General features: G+C 39.9%; 1 protein-coding gene across 1 annotated transcript in view; it reads right to left on the reverse strand.

Moving 5' to 3' along the window:
- Positions 1-5092: 5092 nt before the first annotated feature.
- Positions 5093-17318, reverse strand: part of VSNL1 (visinin like 1) — an 87538-nt gene continuing 75312 nt past the window's right edge. Inside the window, exons 3-4 of the mRNA XM_063424615.1 lie at positions 6985-7200; positions 5093-6078 (exon numbers count right to left, since the gene is read on the reverse strand). Of these exons, the coding sequence (XP_063280685.1) occupies positions 5881-6078; positions 6985-7200 (414 nt within the window). The 3' untranslated portion in view covers positions 5093-5880. The remainder of the gene's footprint in view (positions 6079-6984; positions 7201-17318) is intronic.

The raw sequence follows: 17318 nt of genomic DNA on the forward strand, positions 1-17318 counted from the left end.
TACTTGTGGTAATGTTTAGTGTCTCTACACACTTAAAATTAGCATTAAGTTAAAAATACTGTTTTCTTCCTAGCTATGCCTTATTTCTTAAATGTGTGGTAGGTAATTAATACATGCAGTAAAATGTTTATTTTCTTTAATATTTTATTACAAACTATTAATTTAAATATTAAATAATTATTAATAATTTATTTTATTATTAAATGTTCATTTATTTTCCAGTGAAACCACAGTAGCTGAACATGAGAAACTATTAGAACTTACACTTTCATCATTAGAAAAGGGAAAAATTTATATGTAGTATGTTATCTTGGTGGGAAAATAGTTCCTTCATTTCTTTCCTGAAGAGTTTGAGTGTCTTTGGACATGAGCTTAGAAAACCTAGCAAGCTGTGTCTTTATTTTTATAAGCCTAGATTCTTAATTCCAGTGAACCGGTTCTTACATACTCTTGAGTTTACAGGTATAGAATAAGTCTCTAACTACTAATTTTATTGTAATAGACTAAAGAGACACAAGTCTTTCCAATATATAGAAATGAAGTAGAATAAGAATTTGGGGAAATACTACAGTAACTTTTCTACAGCATTGTAGTTCTGTGTTTTGTTGGGTCTCCCTGCCCTCCCTCCCCTTCCATGTTTCCCTGGTACTAGAGCCCTAGATTTGTTTAGATATTGCAAGCATTTATTGGGGATAAGAGGGAGAAAGAAGACAAACTCACTCAAATTAACCTTTTTTCCTCTCCTCTTCATTTTTTCTCCAGGACCTTGAAATTTTTGTCAGCTCTTCAAAAAACACTTTTTAGAGTTCAGCTGCATTTCTTTTTTGTTGTTGTTTTGGGGAATTTTTTGGTTTTTGATGTTACATGGCTACAAAAAGTTATTGAGACTACAGAGAACAGCATTCAGCAGTTTCTGCATTTTTTTACTGAATAGCAGTTTCTCAATAAAACACTTATTACGATGTAAGTTTTAACTTGACTTTGTAGCATAATTTGTTTTCAGTTGCAGCACAGTATTAAACTTGCAGGTTTCTTTAAAATACAGATGATGTGTAAGACCTGAAGGAAATGCACCTTGTAGAATCATGGAACCGTAAAAAATGCTGAGCTGGAAGGGACCCATGAGCTGCCCGATGTTCCCAGTTGGCTTCTGGCAAGTTGGAGTCCCGCATAAGGACAAGGGCAGTTGAGGTGGGAGTGTCCCTTACTTCTTCAGAGAACCATTCGTCAGTGCCATAGTCCTGGCCAGGAGGTCGATAGTAGACTCTCAAAATGACACTGCATTGTTTGTATGTCTCTTGACTCTTACCTACAATGCCTTGCCATCTGTAGGCTCCATACATGACATCCTTCCCATGACTTACAGTGCCACCCCACCCACTTCTGCCTTTCCCATCCCTCCTGAGGAGCCTGTAACCATCCAACAGGGCACTCCAGTCACAGGACTAACCCCACACAGTCGCACTTAGGCCAGTGATACCAAATCTCTGGGGCTGGGCCAAAGGCTTGAGATGGTCTTGTTGCTCATGCTGTGTGCATTAGCGTAGAAACATTTCACGTGTGGTGCTTTGCAGCCAACAAACCTGAAGGAGATGGAGGGATCCCATTAGTTCTCTCAAGTTCTGGCACACCATCCAGGGCTCCCCACTGGTGAGCCTGGTTTTGTCCCTTTCCTCCTTCCAAGCTGGTTTAAAGTTCTGTCAATGAGCCCTGCTGGCTCCTGTTCTAGAGCACTCCTGCTCCTCTGAGATAGGTGTGTCTCATCCAGTGTCAATAAAACAGGTGTTGAATAGATCATCCCATGGCAAAAAAAAACACCAAACTTTTTTTTGCTTGCACCAGCCTTAGAGCTGTGCATTGACCTGGAGGATCTGCCTATTCATGTCATTATTATTCCTTGTTGCTGAAAGGATTGTGGAAATCACTGCATGTGCTTCTGATTCTTCAGCCTTCAACCCAAGACCCTGAAGTCTCTTTTGATTGTCCTCGGAATTCTCTTTGTTTTTTCATCACTGCTGGTTTAACCAATAGTGAATAGTAATCACAGCGCCATACTAGATTTGAGAGTTTTCTAGTGATTTCCCTTATCTCTGCCCCTGGGAGCCTGCAGAATTCCCTGTGAGTTGGGTCTGGTCTGCATATCTGGCCCTCCCTTATCTCCCTCCCCTTGAAGGGTGTCTGCTATCACAGCTGCCCTTCTTTTCCTGTTCACAGAGGAGCTCTTGACGTGGGGTGCAGGAGCTGCTGCTTTGGGAGGCCCCTCTGTCCCAGTAGGACCTTCACCCACCTCATCAATTGTCTGGCCTTGCTCCAGAGCGTCATGCCTGGTGTAGAAGGTTCCAGTCCTGCTTGTTCTCAGGAGGAGGAGCCTCCTCCTGGTATGTGGAGTCTTGAGATTGTGGCACCTCTGTAAATAACCTGTCTCTTGCTGGTTCACTCAAATTCTGCATAGCAGACCTCAGAAAGCCCAGGGCAATGGGGAGACACCCGGCAGCTGTGAAGAGGTTACTGAGAAAAGACGAGGCTTTTTGTTAATGTGCATGCTGCAAGAGACAGACAGCAGTCGTCAGTGGAAGTGGGGAGGTTCTGGCTGAGTAAACCAGGAGGGATTGTTCAAGATAAAGAGGCATTAGAGCATATTAGGCAAACAGGCTGTAAAATCTCAGTCCTTGGAAGTTTTTGGAGTCTATTGAATAGACTCCTGCATCTCCTTCAAGCAGGGAGCTGGGCAAGAGATCTATGAAGGTCCTTACCCATGTGAACAATTCCATCATTCCATAATTCAAGGTACTTACACCTTTAGGATTATGTAAAGATACTGTGGGGCACCTTACAAAGTGCATACTTGGCAAAACTTGTCTGCAGCTGGCAGGTTGAGGGAGATGATTCTACCCCTGCACTCTGATGTTGTGAGGTCCAGAAAGACCTCATAGTACCTAAAGGGGTTACAAGAAAACTGGAGAGGGACTTTTTACAAGGGCATTCAGTGGCAGGACAAGGGACAGCAGCTTTGAACTGACAGATAGTAGATTTAAATTAGATATTGAGAATAAATTCTTTATTGTGAGGTGATGAGGCACTGGAATAGGTTTGCCCAAAAAATTGTGGACACCCCATTTCTAGAAGTGCTCAAGATCAGACTGGACAACCTGTTTTAATGGAAGATGTCCCTGCAGGGTGTTGGAACTGAATCATCTTTAAGGTCCCTTTCAACCCAAACCATTCTTTGATTCTAGGACGTGATCATGAGCCACATGTTTAGCTTGACTCATTTTTATGATGAAATTGGAGTATGTTTTAGACTCTTTTACAGTATGAGATAGAATGGCATTGCATTATTTCCACCTGATTTTCTTCAGCATCCACAAAAAACGTGGCAACAGTGCAGAGGCAGGAAAGAGTAAATCATTTATCTTCATTAGTCTTCTATAATGAGTTGTGTGGAGAAAAGAGCTTTAGGAAAATTAGTGCATTCCTACTGAGCCAGCATTTCAGCTTTGTCCCAAGTTTTTTATAGATTACTTGAAATATTGGAGGAGGTGGCAAAAATTCTGGTCTTTCATTCAAGTCAGTACATTGTATTTATTCTAATCTACCCCGTACTTGATGGAGATGAGTTCCTAACTGTGTAATTATTATAAGCATATTTTCATGGTGGAGAATTAATTCTGAATAAACAATTACGGAAACACTTGCATGGATGCACTTATTTTTGCAGGGATTCTACTAAGATCTCAAAGCTATAATTTTCTTGGCTCTTTAAATACAGAGTTTACTACAGTGGCTACCTAGAGAGAAGATTGCATTGCTGATGTTACATTTTTCAGTTTGACTGTGTTTGAGTTGTTGGCCATTTTGGATGCACTAAAGTAAACAGAGCCTGTCTAGCTAGATAAATTCAAGGTGCAGGGAAACAGAATGAGAGATTGCTTCTCATATATGTAAACCAGAGGCATGAAATCTGAGAAGTATTCATCGTGGGCATATCATTCTCAGAAGTATGTGATTTCTAGAATGTGTCTTTTAAATCTAACAGCCAAATGCATGAAGTATACCCCTCCCAAGTTTGCTAGGACTATTGCATGTGTACAGTAAGTAAAATTCTGATATTAGAAAATGTAGTTGATATTTCTGCTTTTGCTGTTTGTTTGGCATACAAAGCAACTGAAAAATGAGAGGATGGCGGAGGTTGTGGCAGCAGTCAATTCTGTGATCCCCCCACAACATTTAACAAACTGTGTAAAACTGGTTTTTGTTGCTTGTTTTCATTTCCCTTTAATTTTACGATGAACTTTGCTTTTAAAATTTGAAATACAGAGAATTATTTGGTTTGTGTCATGTTTTATTGTTTGATTTTTAGCTATTAAAAGTACGGTCTCATTTCTTCATAAGGTAAGGAAGAAATATCAAACATGCAATTGTAAGATCTTCAGATTGCTTTTTTTTTTCCTTTTAATCCAGCAAGCAACCAACTGTTTAAAGCATCAGGGAAATGGGGCATAGGAAGTTTTTCATCTGTAATTTCTGCAGTCTGATAGTTCTTAATTCTTTCCCAAGGCTGTGCAGACTTTGTCACAGGATAGAGAGAAACTCGATTTGTGCACATAGAATTGAAGAGGAAGTTGGTTCTCCTCACTATCCCTCCTTTATCATCATAGTTCATGGTTAATTTATCGGCAGTGATTTTTAACAACATGTCTGTTTGTTTTAAACACAGAGTAGTTCAGTGTCAGATGGTAAGAGGAAAGTCTTACTTCAGGAGGGAAAAACATTAAAACTCAGGTTTAGGCCAAGCAAATAAACTGTATTTCACTGACACAGCCTAAAAAGCAGCACAGGTCTAGCAGCTGTGCTGGTAAATCTTAGCAGTAGCATCTTAGAGCATCAACAGCTGCTCCATCCCTAAATACAAGAACTGCATCTTTTGGTTTTGTATCGTATGACTCTTCTAAGTGAGTGAGTGCAAAGTAGTTTTCTTCATGCTTCAATAATGAAATACATATTTCCCAGTGTACAGTGACACATAATTAAAGAGATTGAATTTTTTTTCTTTTTATTACCATGCTGAAGACATGAAATAAGAATTAGGGGAAAAGGTCAAATGTTATAAATTTATTTTGGGACATATATATTGCAACCTCTGTGGAAGCTTTTGAAAATTCTGGCAAAGATCAATATACTTCCAATAAAACCTTTAAACTTGCAATAAAACAATATTTTAAACATTATATATATATATATTTATATATATTCTTAATTAAAGGATTAATTTTAGCAGGATTTTCTTTTTTTTTTTTTAATATACTGCATTCCTCTGACATAGCTCTTTCCAGATTGAAGGGATGCAAATGAGGTAAGAATTAAGGCAAACCTAAAAGGCATGCAAATGAAGTACATTTATACCCACTGACAATACAAGCACGTGTGGATCAGACGTGGGAGCTGAGGAGCTCTTCCCTTCTGTCTGTCCAGTACTACTTTACAGCAGAATGGTGACATGATTTATAATAAACAGTTAACATTACCATGGGAATTCAGTGTCACTAACATTACTCAGTCTAGGAGACACAAAGCTAGCATCAGTAAAACATGAACAATAAATAATATAATTCACTGCAGCACAGGCCTGCTGCACAGGCTTCAGAGGAAGAGGGTTGTTGTGAAATGACATTGCACACATCACGTTGTGGCAGTTTATTTTTATAATATATACTTTTAAAATTCTTTAGCAAATGACATTCTCATGCACACAAGTGTTTCAAACACAAGAAGCAAGTCCATTTATAGGTAGTCCAAGCAAATTTTTGTGTGTGTGGAAATAGCTGCAAACTGAATGGAACATTAAACTTCTGTGCAGTCTATGACGCATCGTACACAAGCTCATTTTTGAATGTCACACTGCAGGAGTAATACAATGGATGGATCACTCTTTGCAGCTTCTTTGAACTCATCCAGCGTGATCTGATCGTCTTTGTTCTTATCCATCTTACTGAAGATCTTGTCTACCCGCTGCTCAGGCGTCAGACCATCCTCATTCATTTTCATCATTATCACAGTGCCCACCATTTTGTAGATGGCCTTTGGAAAGAAACCAAATGGAAAATTCAACATGAAATTCAATCTAATTTTTTGATGTGATCAAATTCTGGAAGTATGTTCTAACAATAAAATGATTGCAAGTTTCTCTGAAGATTGTTTTTGGTTTTTTTTCTTTTTCTTAGAATCCAAAGTCTAGATGCTTAAAACACAGAAGAATATATTTTACTTTCTTTAGATGTAGGTTTATTTTGATGGCTACATTTTGCATCCCGGAATAATTTCTTTGGCTTCCTGTTTCACAGTGCAAAACTCTTGTAACTTACTCTCTGGATCAATTGTTCAGTTGAAATATTTCACATAGATTCTGAATAATTAGTTTTAGAAGTCACCACCCTTAAACAGATTTCTGTATGTACATGTGGGCACAAGCTGGTATTAACTACTGTGGCAGATGACGAAGGTGGTAAACTTTATCCTTCCTCTTATATGTTGTGGTCATCTTAAAGCCCATCTGTGAGAGCTCACTTAAAATAGCGTGTTGTTATCCCTGTAAATTTCTGTAATCATCTGAAGTTAATCTCCAGTAAGGCTTCAGCTACTTGAGCTACAGCCCGATAATTTCATGGGTGTCAAGTGACTTTGAGACAGGCTTTGTAAATCCTGTGCTGTGTGATTAATCCATTCATCAGGGGAAAAAAAAATCTCAGGATATTTAAAAGCTTATATGCACATATGTACTTTCCGCAATTCTCCAAGAATACATCTATTAACAAACATGTCAGTGTGCTTGTACCACTTGGGCACCAGTCAGTGCAGGATTAATGTGTGTAATGTGCATTTAATGTACCGTACAGCCTCTGGTGCGCCTGAAATCTAAAGTCTGTGTGAACAAGAATTCAAATTTTATTAACGTTGTGACATTTTTGAGTGTCACATTGATCTCACCTCTATAATTTCCAGCATTTCCACTCTTGTAATTTTACCATCACCATCCAAGTCGTACATGTTGAAGGCCCAATTCAGCTTCTGCTCAAAACTGCCTCGTGAGGTGATGGACAGGGCACAAATGAACTCTCTGAAGTCGATGGTCCCATCTCCGTTTTTATCAAAGGTTCGGAAGGCGTGCTGGGCAAACTTAGAAGCATCTCCATATGGAAAGAACTGCAAAATAAAATAATATACAGAACTCTGTTAATGCAAAGGAGAGAGCTGTGTACCTGACTGCGAAACACCAAGGTGAGGCTTTGATGAAGAATGGCTGGTGAGCTTTGTGGAAAACTGAAGATCTCCAATGTCAGGTTACCTGACAGTTGCACTGGAATGATGATTAAAAACTCATTTCTACAAAAATCTCTCAGGTTTTCACAAGCTATAATACAAATATATATAATGATTTAACTTTAAAGTTAAATTAACCAGCTAAACTAACTAAAATGAAGCTGGGTGTAAATGGCAGATTATGTGTAATATTTTCTGACTATGAAATACAGAAGCCAGGGTGCATTCTAAGAGAATTTTTACCAGCTCATGACATGTTGCAACCAAATATATGTGTGGGATTGTTGTTATATAACTTCATTTATTTAAAAAAAATAATCCATACATAACACAAAAAACCCACATGAACATATGTTCCCTTCTGCCAACCAACATCCAAGTACACAAGATGAAAACACAGATTCAGTTAAGCAATACACTGCAGAGCTTTTCATGTTTAATATGCTAATAACCTTCAGGGAACACTGCAATCTACTGTAGCTTAACAGAATATTTTAAATGGCCATAACATGTAGGTTTTCAGCTGATTATATTTTCCTCTCAGGAAGTGTAGGGTTTAAGACATTTGAGCAGGCAGTTGTTCTTTCTGTTGCCAGACTCTAGAAAACACACCCCTAAAGAAAGAGAGTTTTAAAGCAGTGCTAAAGTCCTATTGCAGTGCAGGGACCATATACAAACAATCTTTGTTATTATATTCCCAGCACAATTTCATGGAAGTTTTCATGCTCCTAAAATATAAACATGCATTAGTCCCCATATGAGAGGCATCTTATTTTGTTCTCTTGAAAATCCCAGTTCTTATTAAGTACTGCATTTATAATGTAAGTTTGAAGGAAGGTCTTCAGTGGCAGCTGAAGTGGAGCTGCATTTTGCAATTTTCCATTTCCCCATCCAGAGCTGTGTCTTGCCTTAAAAATGTAAAACGTAGAGCTCAGCCAGCTGCTTGCACTTTGTGGCCATGTGGGTCATGTCAGGAGCTACTGCTGCGTTTCCATAGGGGTCCCAACCTGAATGTTTCCTTTCAACTTTCTGTTTTCCCTGAAAGAGCATTTGGTATTGTCTCCTCCTGAAAATGTAACTTCTGTGCCTGTACTCAACCCAAGCCCTGTTCCTGTTTTGATAATCAAAACTGATGGAGCAGCTGAGGTACTGCTGCAGCTCCTTCTGTACTTTCTGCTTTCTGGTCTTTAAATATGATCTTCATTGGGCTCATTAACAGATACAAAGATATTTGGGTTCTCTGATATAATTCAGGATTTCAGTGGCTGCAGTTACCAGACCTTGCTCAATTGTTCTTCTAGTGACACCCTCAAGCTTTTGTCAAAGCAGGGAGAGCTCCCTCCAAGGAAAGGCTCCTTGCTCCCATCCCAGCATTCAGGGTCAGGACACTTTGCAAATGTTATTTTCAGGTTCCTCATAGCTTCCTCTTCTCCATGATCCACCTCCCCCCCTCCAATTCCTGTACCAGCCCTGAATGTTAACATAAGTGATATTTATTTTTCTGTGTATGTGTAGATGAATGTGCACTTCTCCAGTTCACTGCTGAGATGTTAAGAAATGGCTCTCATGGCCTGTATTCCACTATGAATTCCATGTCCCCCACCTTATATTCTTGAGGGTCTGCTGGCTGTTCAAAGCTGAAAGGACAAATATTTTGCTTTTTAAATCTGTGCAGATGACTATCCTGTGACGTAAGTGTAACAGAACAAAACACTTCAAAATTTTACAGTCTTTCAAGTATTTTTGCTCAGAGCTGACTGCTGCTGAGAAGGCTGCCTGATCTCTGTTCCTGTGACTGTCACTCTACAGTCTCTATAAAACAAAGGTAAATACCTGGAGGGAACTGGGACTGTTCTTTTCACTGCCCAGAAAACCAAAATACAGAAATGGTGCAAAACATACTGGTGAGACCAAAGAATGAAAGTACAATGAAAAAGCATGTCCACACAAAAGGTGAAGAAGCGTCAGACACCCAAAAACATGTCAGAGTCCAAGAACAGAGTGGGGCATTAGGCTGGGTCAGTGGTTGGAGATGCTGCAGACCATTTTTAAGTTGTTCTGGAACATATTTTTCAGTCTTCCACTGGAGGAGCATCAGCAAGATCTGCCCACCTCCGTGCTGGTCACACCATTAGCCTCATGTAATGAGTGAGAAAAACATCCTTCTAATTTTTTATCACACACAAGACCATGGTTTTTTTTTTTTTTTTCTGAGGTAAAGAAGACAGTGGCACTGTTCAGCTAAGTCTTGGCCTTTACAGCATCATATGGAACTGTTATCTTTTTTAGATTTTTTTTCTCTTTGTCTTCCTGTATGGAGCAAATACAGTAAAAGGTTCTTTAGGGACTGAAGTCACTGTTCTCCAGTCTGTACCTGCTGATTTGTATTATTTTTAGCTCAGAACAACTCAAAAACATTGTCAAGATTTGTTTAAAAATCTACTTGAAGTTTTCCACTGGCCTGTTTTGAAACTATTCATAAATAAGGCATGGAGTAAAGAAAACTAAAACAATTACAGAGCAAAAGATGCCAGCTCTGGTAAAATGTTTTTTTGACTACTACAACACAGTGAGGCCTTAGCAAAGTAAAAAGGCACAGACTTTACTTTCAGAGCAGCCTAAGCCAAGTGGCAATGGGAGACAGGGATCTCTGAAAAACAAACACCAAGCTTTTGTCAAAGGGAGTATGAGGAGGGTGGTTTAGCCTACATGACCTCAGTGAATACTTCAGAAAGAAGCAAAAAAACACAACTGGGATTTTCAGCTAGATTTTCAGCTTTCAGTGGTCCCTGCAAACCCCTGTCCAGGTGATCAATCCACATATGAAAGCAACGAGTTCCCTTCTACTGCAACCTGCCACTCAAAAGGGCACTTCATGCACCAGCACTGATTTACCCTTGTCAGGGTAAATTACAGTCTCCTGATTTACCCTTTTCATCCAAAAATCAAGACAAACTATACCAGCCAGTTCCATGGGTGACCCAACACTGTTCATTCCTTTGTTTCTGGTTCTCTAGTCTCATCTAGAGAAAGGTCTCCCTGGCGTACAGGGAGGTGTCCCTGCCCATGCCAGGAGGTTGGAACTTCATGATCTTTAATGCCCCTTTCAACCCAAACCATTCTAGGATTCATCTCTTGCTTAGTGTGTATTTTCTAACCAGTCAGACCAACCTGCTGGGGTGTGAACAAAGCGTTATCTCTACAGTCAGCTGCCAATTAAGAAAAGAAAAAGGACGATTTAAAGAAATTCCCTTAATGTGCTTCTAAATTTTGTCTTGCAGATTCTTATTGTCTTGCAGATTCTTAGCTCCCACTGTGTTTCTGGAAACCTTTCTGGTGTATGGGGGGCATTCAATCAGTCCTGCAATCTAAATATCTAGTGTATAACATCCACGAATTTTACATAATCTTGGGGAAACTGACCAAACACCTGGAAATATTTATCTGCTTGTCTGCAGCTGCCTTAGCCTCTTTGAAGGGATGCTGTTCACAGGCAACTCAATGATCAATTCATTCAGATCATCTTTGAGAGGGAATTATTTCAAAAGCATGAAGCATATGCTAAAGCATATGGCTAAAATTCTAGCATGTGGCTAAAACACAAAGAAAAAAAAATCAAAATTGACTTCCCCAAATTCCCCAGTGATAGGGAGGGGTTAGGAAAGAAAAGGTCTCTCCATCCTTAATAGGATGAGGTGGAGGGAACTTTTAGACTGGCCTGAGTAGTGCTTTGTTTTCCACGTGATGTTTTACCATGGGATCTTGAGATGTATTTATACTAAAAGGGAAATTCTGCTATAAAACAGAGAAGACTGGAATTACACTAGTGCACAGAAAGCAGGGCACGCTGCCTACACATGCCCAGGTGACAACTCAGTTCCTGATGTAAGGTCACAGCTTCCAGAGCTGGGGTGGGAGCTGGAGCACAGAACAGAAGGTGGGAAAGGGTTTCTGCATCCCAGGCTTGGAGAAGATGGAAGAAGCAGCTGCTGATTCCCCTGTCAGAGGGATTGTCCCATCTGGGGCTCAGCACCACCAGCTCTGCTGAGAGCTGAGGCAGAGAAGGGGAATGAGGGGGCACAGCCAGTGCAAGGAGTAGATGGAGCATTGTCAAGGGCCAGCACATAAAAACATCCCATGTTGTTATGCTTTGGGAAGGGGTTACTTACCCTTCTTATCTACTTTATTAGTGTTTTATTTTGTAAGTCTGCTAGGCATCCACATTAACTTTGTAAGTGAAGAACATGAGCACTTTGAGAATCAGAAAGTTTGGCTCTTTTGGAAGCTCAGACAGGTATTTTTTTAATAGCAAACCTCTTAAAGTTGAACCCAGGTGCTGACAGCTGCTGGTCTAGCCCTGTCTGACAGCTCCTTGGAACTGAGGTCGCTGGGGAGGATGCCTGTGATGATGGGGAGCAGGTTGCACCTTGCTAATTTTCAAAGATGAAGTTCTGGATTCCTGCCAGCAGCGCAAACACAGAAGTTGTTGAGATAAGAAAAAAGATTACTCTTTAGTTGTCTCCTTTAGGAAAAAATATTGAAATTTACTACAGTGCACTGTACTCTTGTGCTTCACGTGTTAAGGCATGAGAAGGGGAAGAGGCTGTGACTGTCAGGACCTGCTGGGAAGGCTGTGCCACTCGTGTACCAGGTGACCTGCAGGGCTGCAGCCTGTCCCTGCCACCACCTCTCTGTAAAAATGAAAACTCACGTAACAAGGGCAGAACCAGGCCAGCACAGAAAGACACAGCCACACACACATCTGTCCTTGTTCTGCAAGAGATCTGACTGCTGCACTAACCAGCACATCAGCAGTGTAAGGGAGAAATATCCCAACTTAGGTAGAAATATCCCAGCCACCTGGCTTCCCTCTGCCAGGGGGTCCCAGGGAGAAGGCACCAACCACAGCTATGGGTCTGTAGGTCTAGCAGCAGCTAAACCACGGGGCTGAGCCTCTGGAGAAGATAATCCTGTGGATCACCAAAGACCAGAACCTAAATATCTCTTTAGATCCAGGACTCAGTTCTCCATGTGTAAATCTGTGAGCTGTCCCCACCTCAGAGGTGCACTGGGAGGATAAATACAGAAGAAGATTTGTGATGATTTCAGATGCTGCAGCAGTGGAAGTCACAGAGCTGAAGTCAAGAACTGGGGAGAGCTGCCAAACCTCATGGATGTTTGCTCGTGTCTCTGCTCAGTAGCTTTAGTTCTGTGAACACGTTTGCATGCAGAGACACATGGGGAGGTTTATAAACAGCTGTTAGTTCCTTACATAAAGAAGAAATATTTAAATGGGAAAATGAAAATTAAATGAGAAAAAGAAATATTTAAATGAAGAAATGTAACTTCTTCTGTTCACCTGGAAAATTCACAACTTGCACAGGCTGAAGTGGGATCAGCAAAGAGTTTGTGTCTCACTCAGACCTCAAAGGTTGTGACTAGCCCTTACATTATGGTTAAGGACTAAGCTGCTCTGTCTTTTAACCACCACAGAAATGCTCATTTGAAGAATATGGAGAAGAAATATTTGAGAATTTAGGAGCTGACCATGAATTATCAATACCAGTTCCTTTCAACTGTGTGATACACGAGTTAAGAGATCAGTGAACAAGCACAAAACATGTAAGAGAAGACTCTGAAAAACAAGACTATGCCAAGAGATTGGAGGAAGATGGATGGAAAAAGAGGAGCCATGTTTCTTCTTCACAAACACCCATCTGGCAGAGTCTACCTCTAAAAAAACATTCAACCTGAAAAGTTAATCTTTATATTCACATTTGTGGGGAATTAGTCATTAACTAGCAGGAAATGAATTGATTTTCAATCCTAGCTTTTCTCTGATTAGATTTGGACAATAAGAAACTTAATTGAGCCGTGGTAGTGCTATAGGTCAATACACTAGCAGCTCAGCTATTACTCAGTGCTAATAATAAAAAAAACTATCTTCAGGGAGAATTCTCATCAAAACAATTAGTATTGCTAGTGCTTAACGCCACGACTACCACTGATTAAATGTTATTTCTCTTTGATCTTCCTTAACTTAGCAGCAGCAGTGGAACACTTTATTTATTTTAAGGTTAGCACAGTCTTGCACTCCCCCAAGGTCAGCGAGAGCACAGGGCTGTCAGGATGCTGCTGCACTGGGGCTGTGTCCTGGCCTCATTACAGCTTCTGTTTTCCTGACACCATGGTATCTCCCCATGAATCTGGGAACTTATCAAATGGAGGATGCACCGAGACATTTCCTTTCTTTTTACCTTCTCTTTTTTTCTCCCCCCAGTAAAGATCATCTGACTCCTTTTCATTTCTGCAAGAGACTTTATTTTCCCAGTGAGTTTTAGTTCCCAAGGTTCAGAGTATTAACTTGAATGCGGTGCCTGCTGTGTTGTGAAGTCCTCAGTGCAAATTTCCCAAAAGAACAGAACTAGAGAAGCATCATTAAGTGCCATTTCCAGCCAAAAAGGGATTTGAAACACGAGGCACTAAAGTCTGAGACAACCATCTCATGAATATACAGATGGAACTGCAGAAAAAACACTTGTGCCTGAAATATCCGACTGTCTCATATACTTATGTAATGTGTCCTCCTAAAATTCCTCTGCATATGGAGTTGTTACAGCCTGGCACTGCAGAAAGGAAACTCCAGAAAGAGAAGGAAAATGGCTGTAGCTGGGTCTGTCAGAGAACTGATACTTCCCAAAAGGGAGAAGAGGTTAAGGGAATGGAATGGACCTCAAGGTCAGAGGGGAGAGTTGGGAAGGATGGCAGCAACAGCAGCAATATTTGACATAACACAGAAGAGACAGGTGGGCATCAACTTGGTGTGGTAATTTTTCCCTGTTGTCCCTAAGCATATCCTATTGACTTTTATTTTCAGTACTGAGTTTGAAAGCAATCCAGCAACTCACAGAGGAACTGCACTGAAATGAGATTTTGAATCATTTAAAATCAGGCTTGCATTTTTAGCTGCTGCAAGGTCTGTCTTAAAGCTTTTCTTCTGCAATGATGCTGAGAGCAGGTAGGTTTTCAGACAGCCTTCCAAAAATTCTGTGCAGCCTTACCTATGAGATTCATCCCTCTGTAACCCTTTCAGTTCTGTTCTTATGGATTATAATAATAATAATAATAATAATAATAATAATAATAATAGTAATAATAATAATCTTTTACCACAGTGAAGTGTTAAGAAGACAGGTTTGCAAGATAATGTATTTTTGTCCTTATCTATGCTTCTCAAATAATACAAACCTTTTCAAAGGTCAATGCCAAGAAACCCAACAGAATATAAAAGCCTTGAAATACCAGCATTCTGGTGCAAGGGATCATGCACCTGTACCTATATATACACCTAGAGAGTCTATATGTGTGTATCTATAAAGAGACATACATAAGACAGTGGACAAAATCAGTTCTTGTTTAGAAATGGGACAATGCTGTTGGACTCATTGATGTTTAAGAAAACCCACTTTTATTTACATGAAGTGCTGTGCACATTTGCAGTTTCACGTGGCTAACTATTATTATTGCTGTTATTGATAGTCATAATATCTAAGAATCTTGGCTGAGCAGCATTTGGATAACACCCAAAGCTCAACATGTAAGAAAGAGGAAAATACAGTGCAAGGAGGCTGAAAGATGTTTGTTTGTGACTTGAAAGGATTTTCAGAAGGGTGGGAAGGAAGACAAGAATGGTGCAACCCACTGTGTCACCTCCTGGTAATTCAGAAGTTGTAGAGGCAAGCCTAGAATAAACCACAGGTGTTCAAGCAATGACAGTTCTCAGGTACACTGCCTCCTTGGCTTTAGCTCACAGACCAGCTCCCCTAAGGGGAAGACTTGAACAAAGACTTTCAAATGATGTCTGGAATCTTGAAAAGGCGCATCACACTCTTGTTCCTCGTCTAAAATGGTGCAAGAAGGAAAAATACTCACTATATATGATTTATTTTTTCTATAATTTGTGTTCCTTTCGTTCTGTAGAAAGAGATGTAGAAAACCTCCCTGGGGGCTGTATGGATAACTGCTTTCACACAGAGATGCCATCTCCCTGAACAAGCTGTTGCTGGTACTGGCTGTGCTCAGCCAATGGAGACAAAATATGGATATTGATACTACTGATACTCAGTACTAGGTGGTTCCCAAAGGTGTCTCCTTTTCAGGGAAGAGGCCAGCTAAAGAAGACAGTCTCATACCAGAGTAGAGTTCCTCCCAGATTTCATTCCAACCAACTCAAATCAACTCTTGGGGGATGCAGATTTTTGTGATATTCCATGAACTGGATCTTCAGAGAGAGAAAATTACCCACAGATTCTGTTTGCTCAGTAACTTTGTGTCAGGGTAACTTTGTATTATCAGTTTCCAGTGGGTTTCTATGGGTTTATCCACTCTTTCGGGTATCAGACACCATCACAAGGGCTCATTTTAGGGAAATCCATAAACCTGTTACTATGGACTGGAACATGCTTCTTGTTGACTTAGAGTACTGCAAGTGAGAGGCAAGATTGCCTCCTCTCCTGCATTTGCCTGCTGATGTAACCTTAACTCCTTCAGTGCATGGCAACTTTGAATTTCCCTTTTTCCCATGATTAAACTACCATGGATGCAAAAAAACTATGAATAGAGTAACCTCTTCTATTACAGAAAAGTCAGCCAGCTATGGGCTTTCCTGCCACTTGGTTACTTCAAGATCTTAGAATTACTCTTATACTTAGTCTGCAAAAAACTTAACACCAGAATGCAGTAAGACCATAAAAAGGGATAATATAATATAAATTCTAAAATCTGCAGAGAATGAGTTACCTTTAATTAAAAATTATCTTTTTCTAAAATGTGAGAACAACTATACTTACAAAAAAAGCATCAATATACATGCTTAAAAGAAAACTACTATCCATGCCCATTCTTCCAAAACTAGGATATCTCATTGTATTTGACATCATTACAGTGCCCAAAGTTTCAATAACATAATTGGGAGTCATCTGAAAGGAAGACACAATAAAAAGCACTTAAGCAATACACTTCTCTGATGTTGATTCTCTGCTGCTTTATTTATCACAGAAGCTTAGTGTAGCTACATGTTTTCCTTTGGATTAAGTTTCCCTTTGTGCACCAGACCAGCTGAAGATCCCTGCACCACTTCAGTTGTGCATAAAATTCTGAGCCTGACAAATGTAAAACTGACAACTTCACTGGAGTGGTGAACGAAATTTCTTTCCAAAATTGGATCTATATCGATTTTTCCCATTATTTTTACAAAAAATCTCTAAAAACCTGGAAGTCCAACTAGCAAGTAGCACAATACAAGATCTATTTATAGACATGGCTAAGCGTAACTGGAGGGAGGTATCATAATCAATGTTTCCCATTAATACACATTACCTCAGAAACACGCTCAAAAATGTAGATTGATGCAATTTGAACTGCCCAGCACTACAATTATAGCAACTATCTCACACTGGGGAGCAACTTTTGCTTTTCCATGCTGATTAATGAATATGAGTAATCGATTTGAGTTCCTCCACCCCCTCCAAGTATTCTGGTAAACATGTTAAATAAATCAGATTGCAGGGTTTCATGAATACACAACAACAGCTACTCATTCCTTCGCAAGCACACAAGAACACAATAACAACAATAATGGCAAAAAAAGAGTTCAGTAGTGGGGTAAGGACTCAAGGGAGGTTTGATTCATCATATGTGCCTTTGGAGAAGTTCACTCTTGTCTGTAAATGGTAAAAATGAGAGCAGCACACTGTATCATCCTTAATATTCCTCTACCCCAATGAAGATGATTGAAAAGCTGTATAGATATTAATGGTTAAACTATAAACAGTGTAATCATGGCCAGCCTATTTTGCTACCAACTTCTTTCCAAAAGGATTCTGGTTATGCTTGCCAAGAGGGAGCCTCCCAGGAACACTGTTCTTGGTGAAGCCAGTTCCCAAAGCACCCTTTTAAAGTTTACAGCTGGAGGATACAGCCCAGTTCTGACATCCACAAGT

This window comes from Prinia subflava, chromosome 2 (assembly GCF_021018805.1).
Source record: "Prinia subflava isolate CZ2003 ecotype Zambia chromosome 2, Cam_Psub_1.2, whole genome shotgun sequence".
Classification (NCBI taxonomy): Eukaryota; Metazoa; Chordata; class Aves; order Passeriformes; family Cisticolidae; genus Prinia; species Prinia subflava.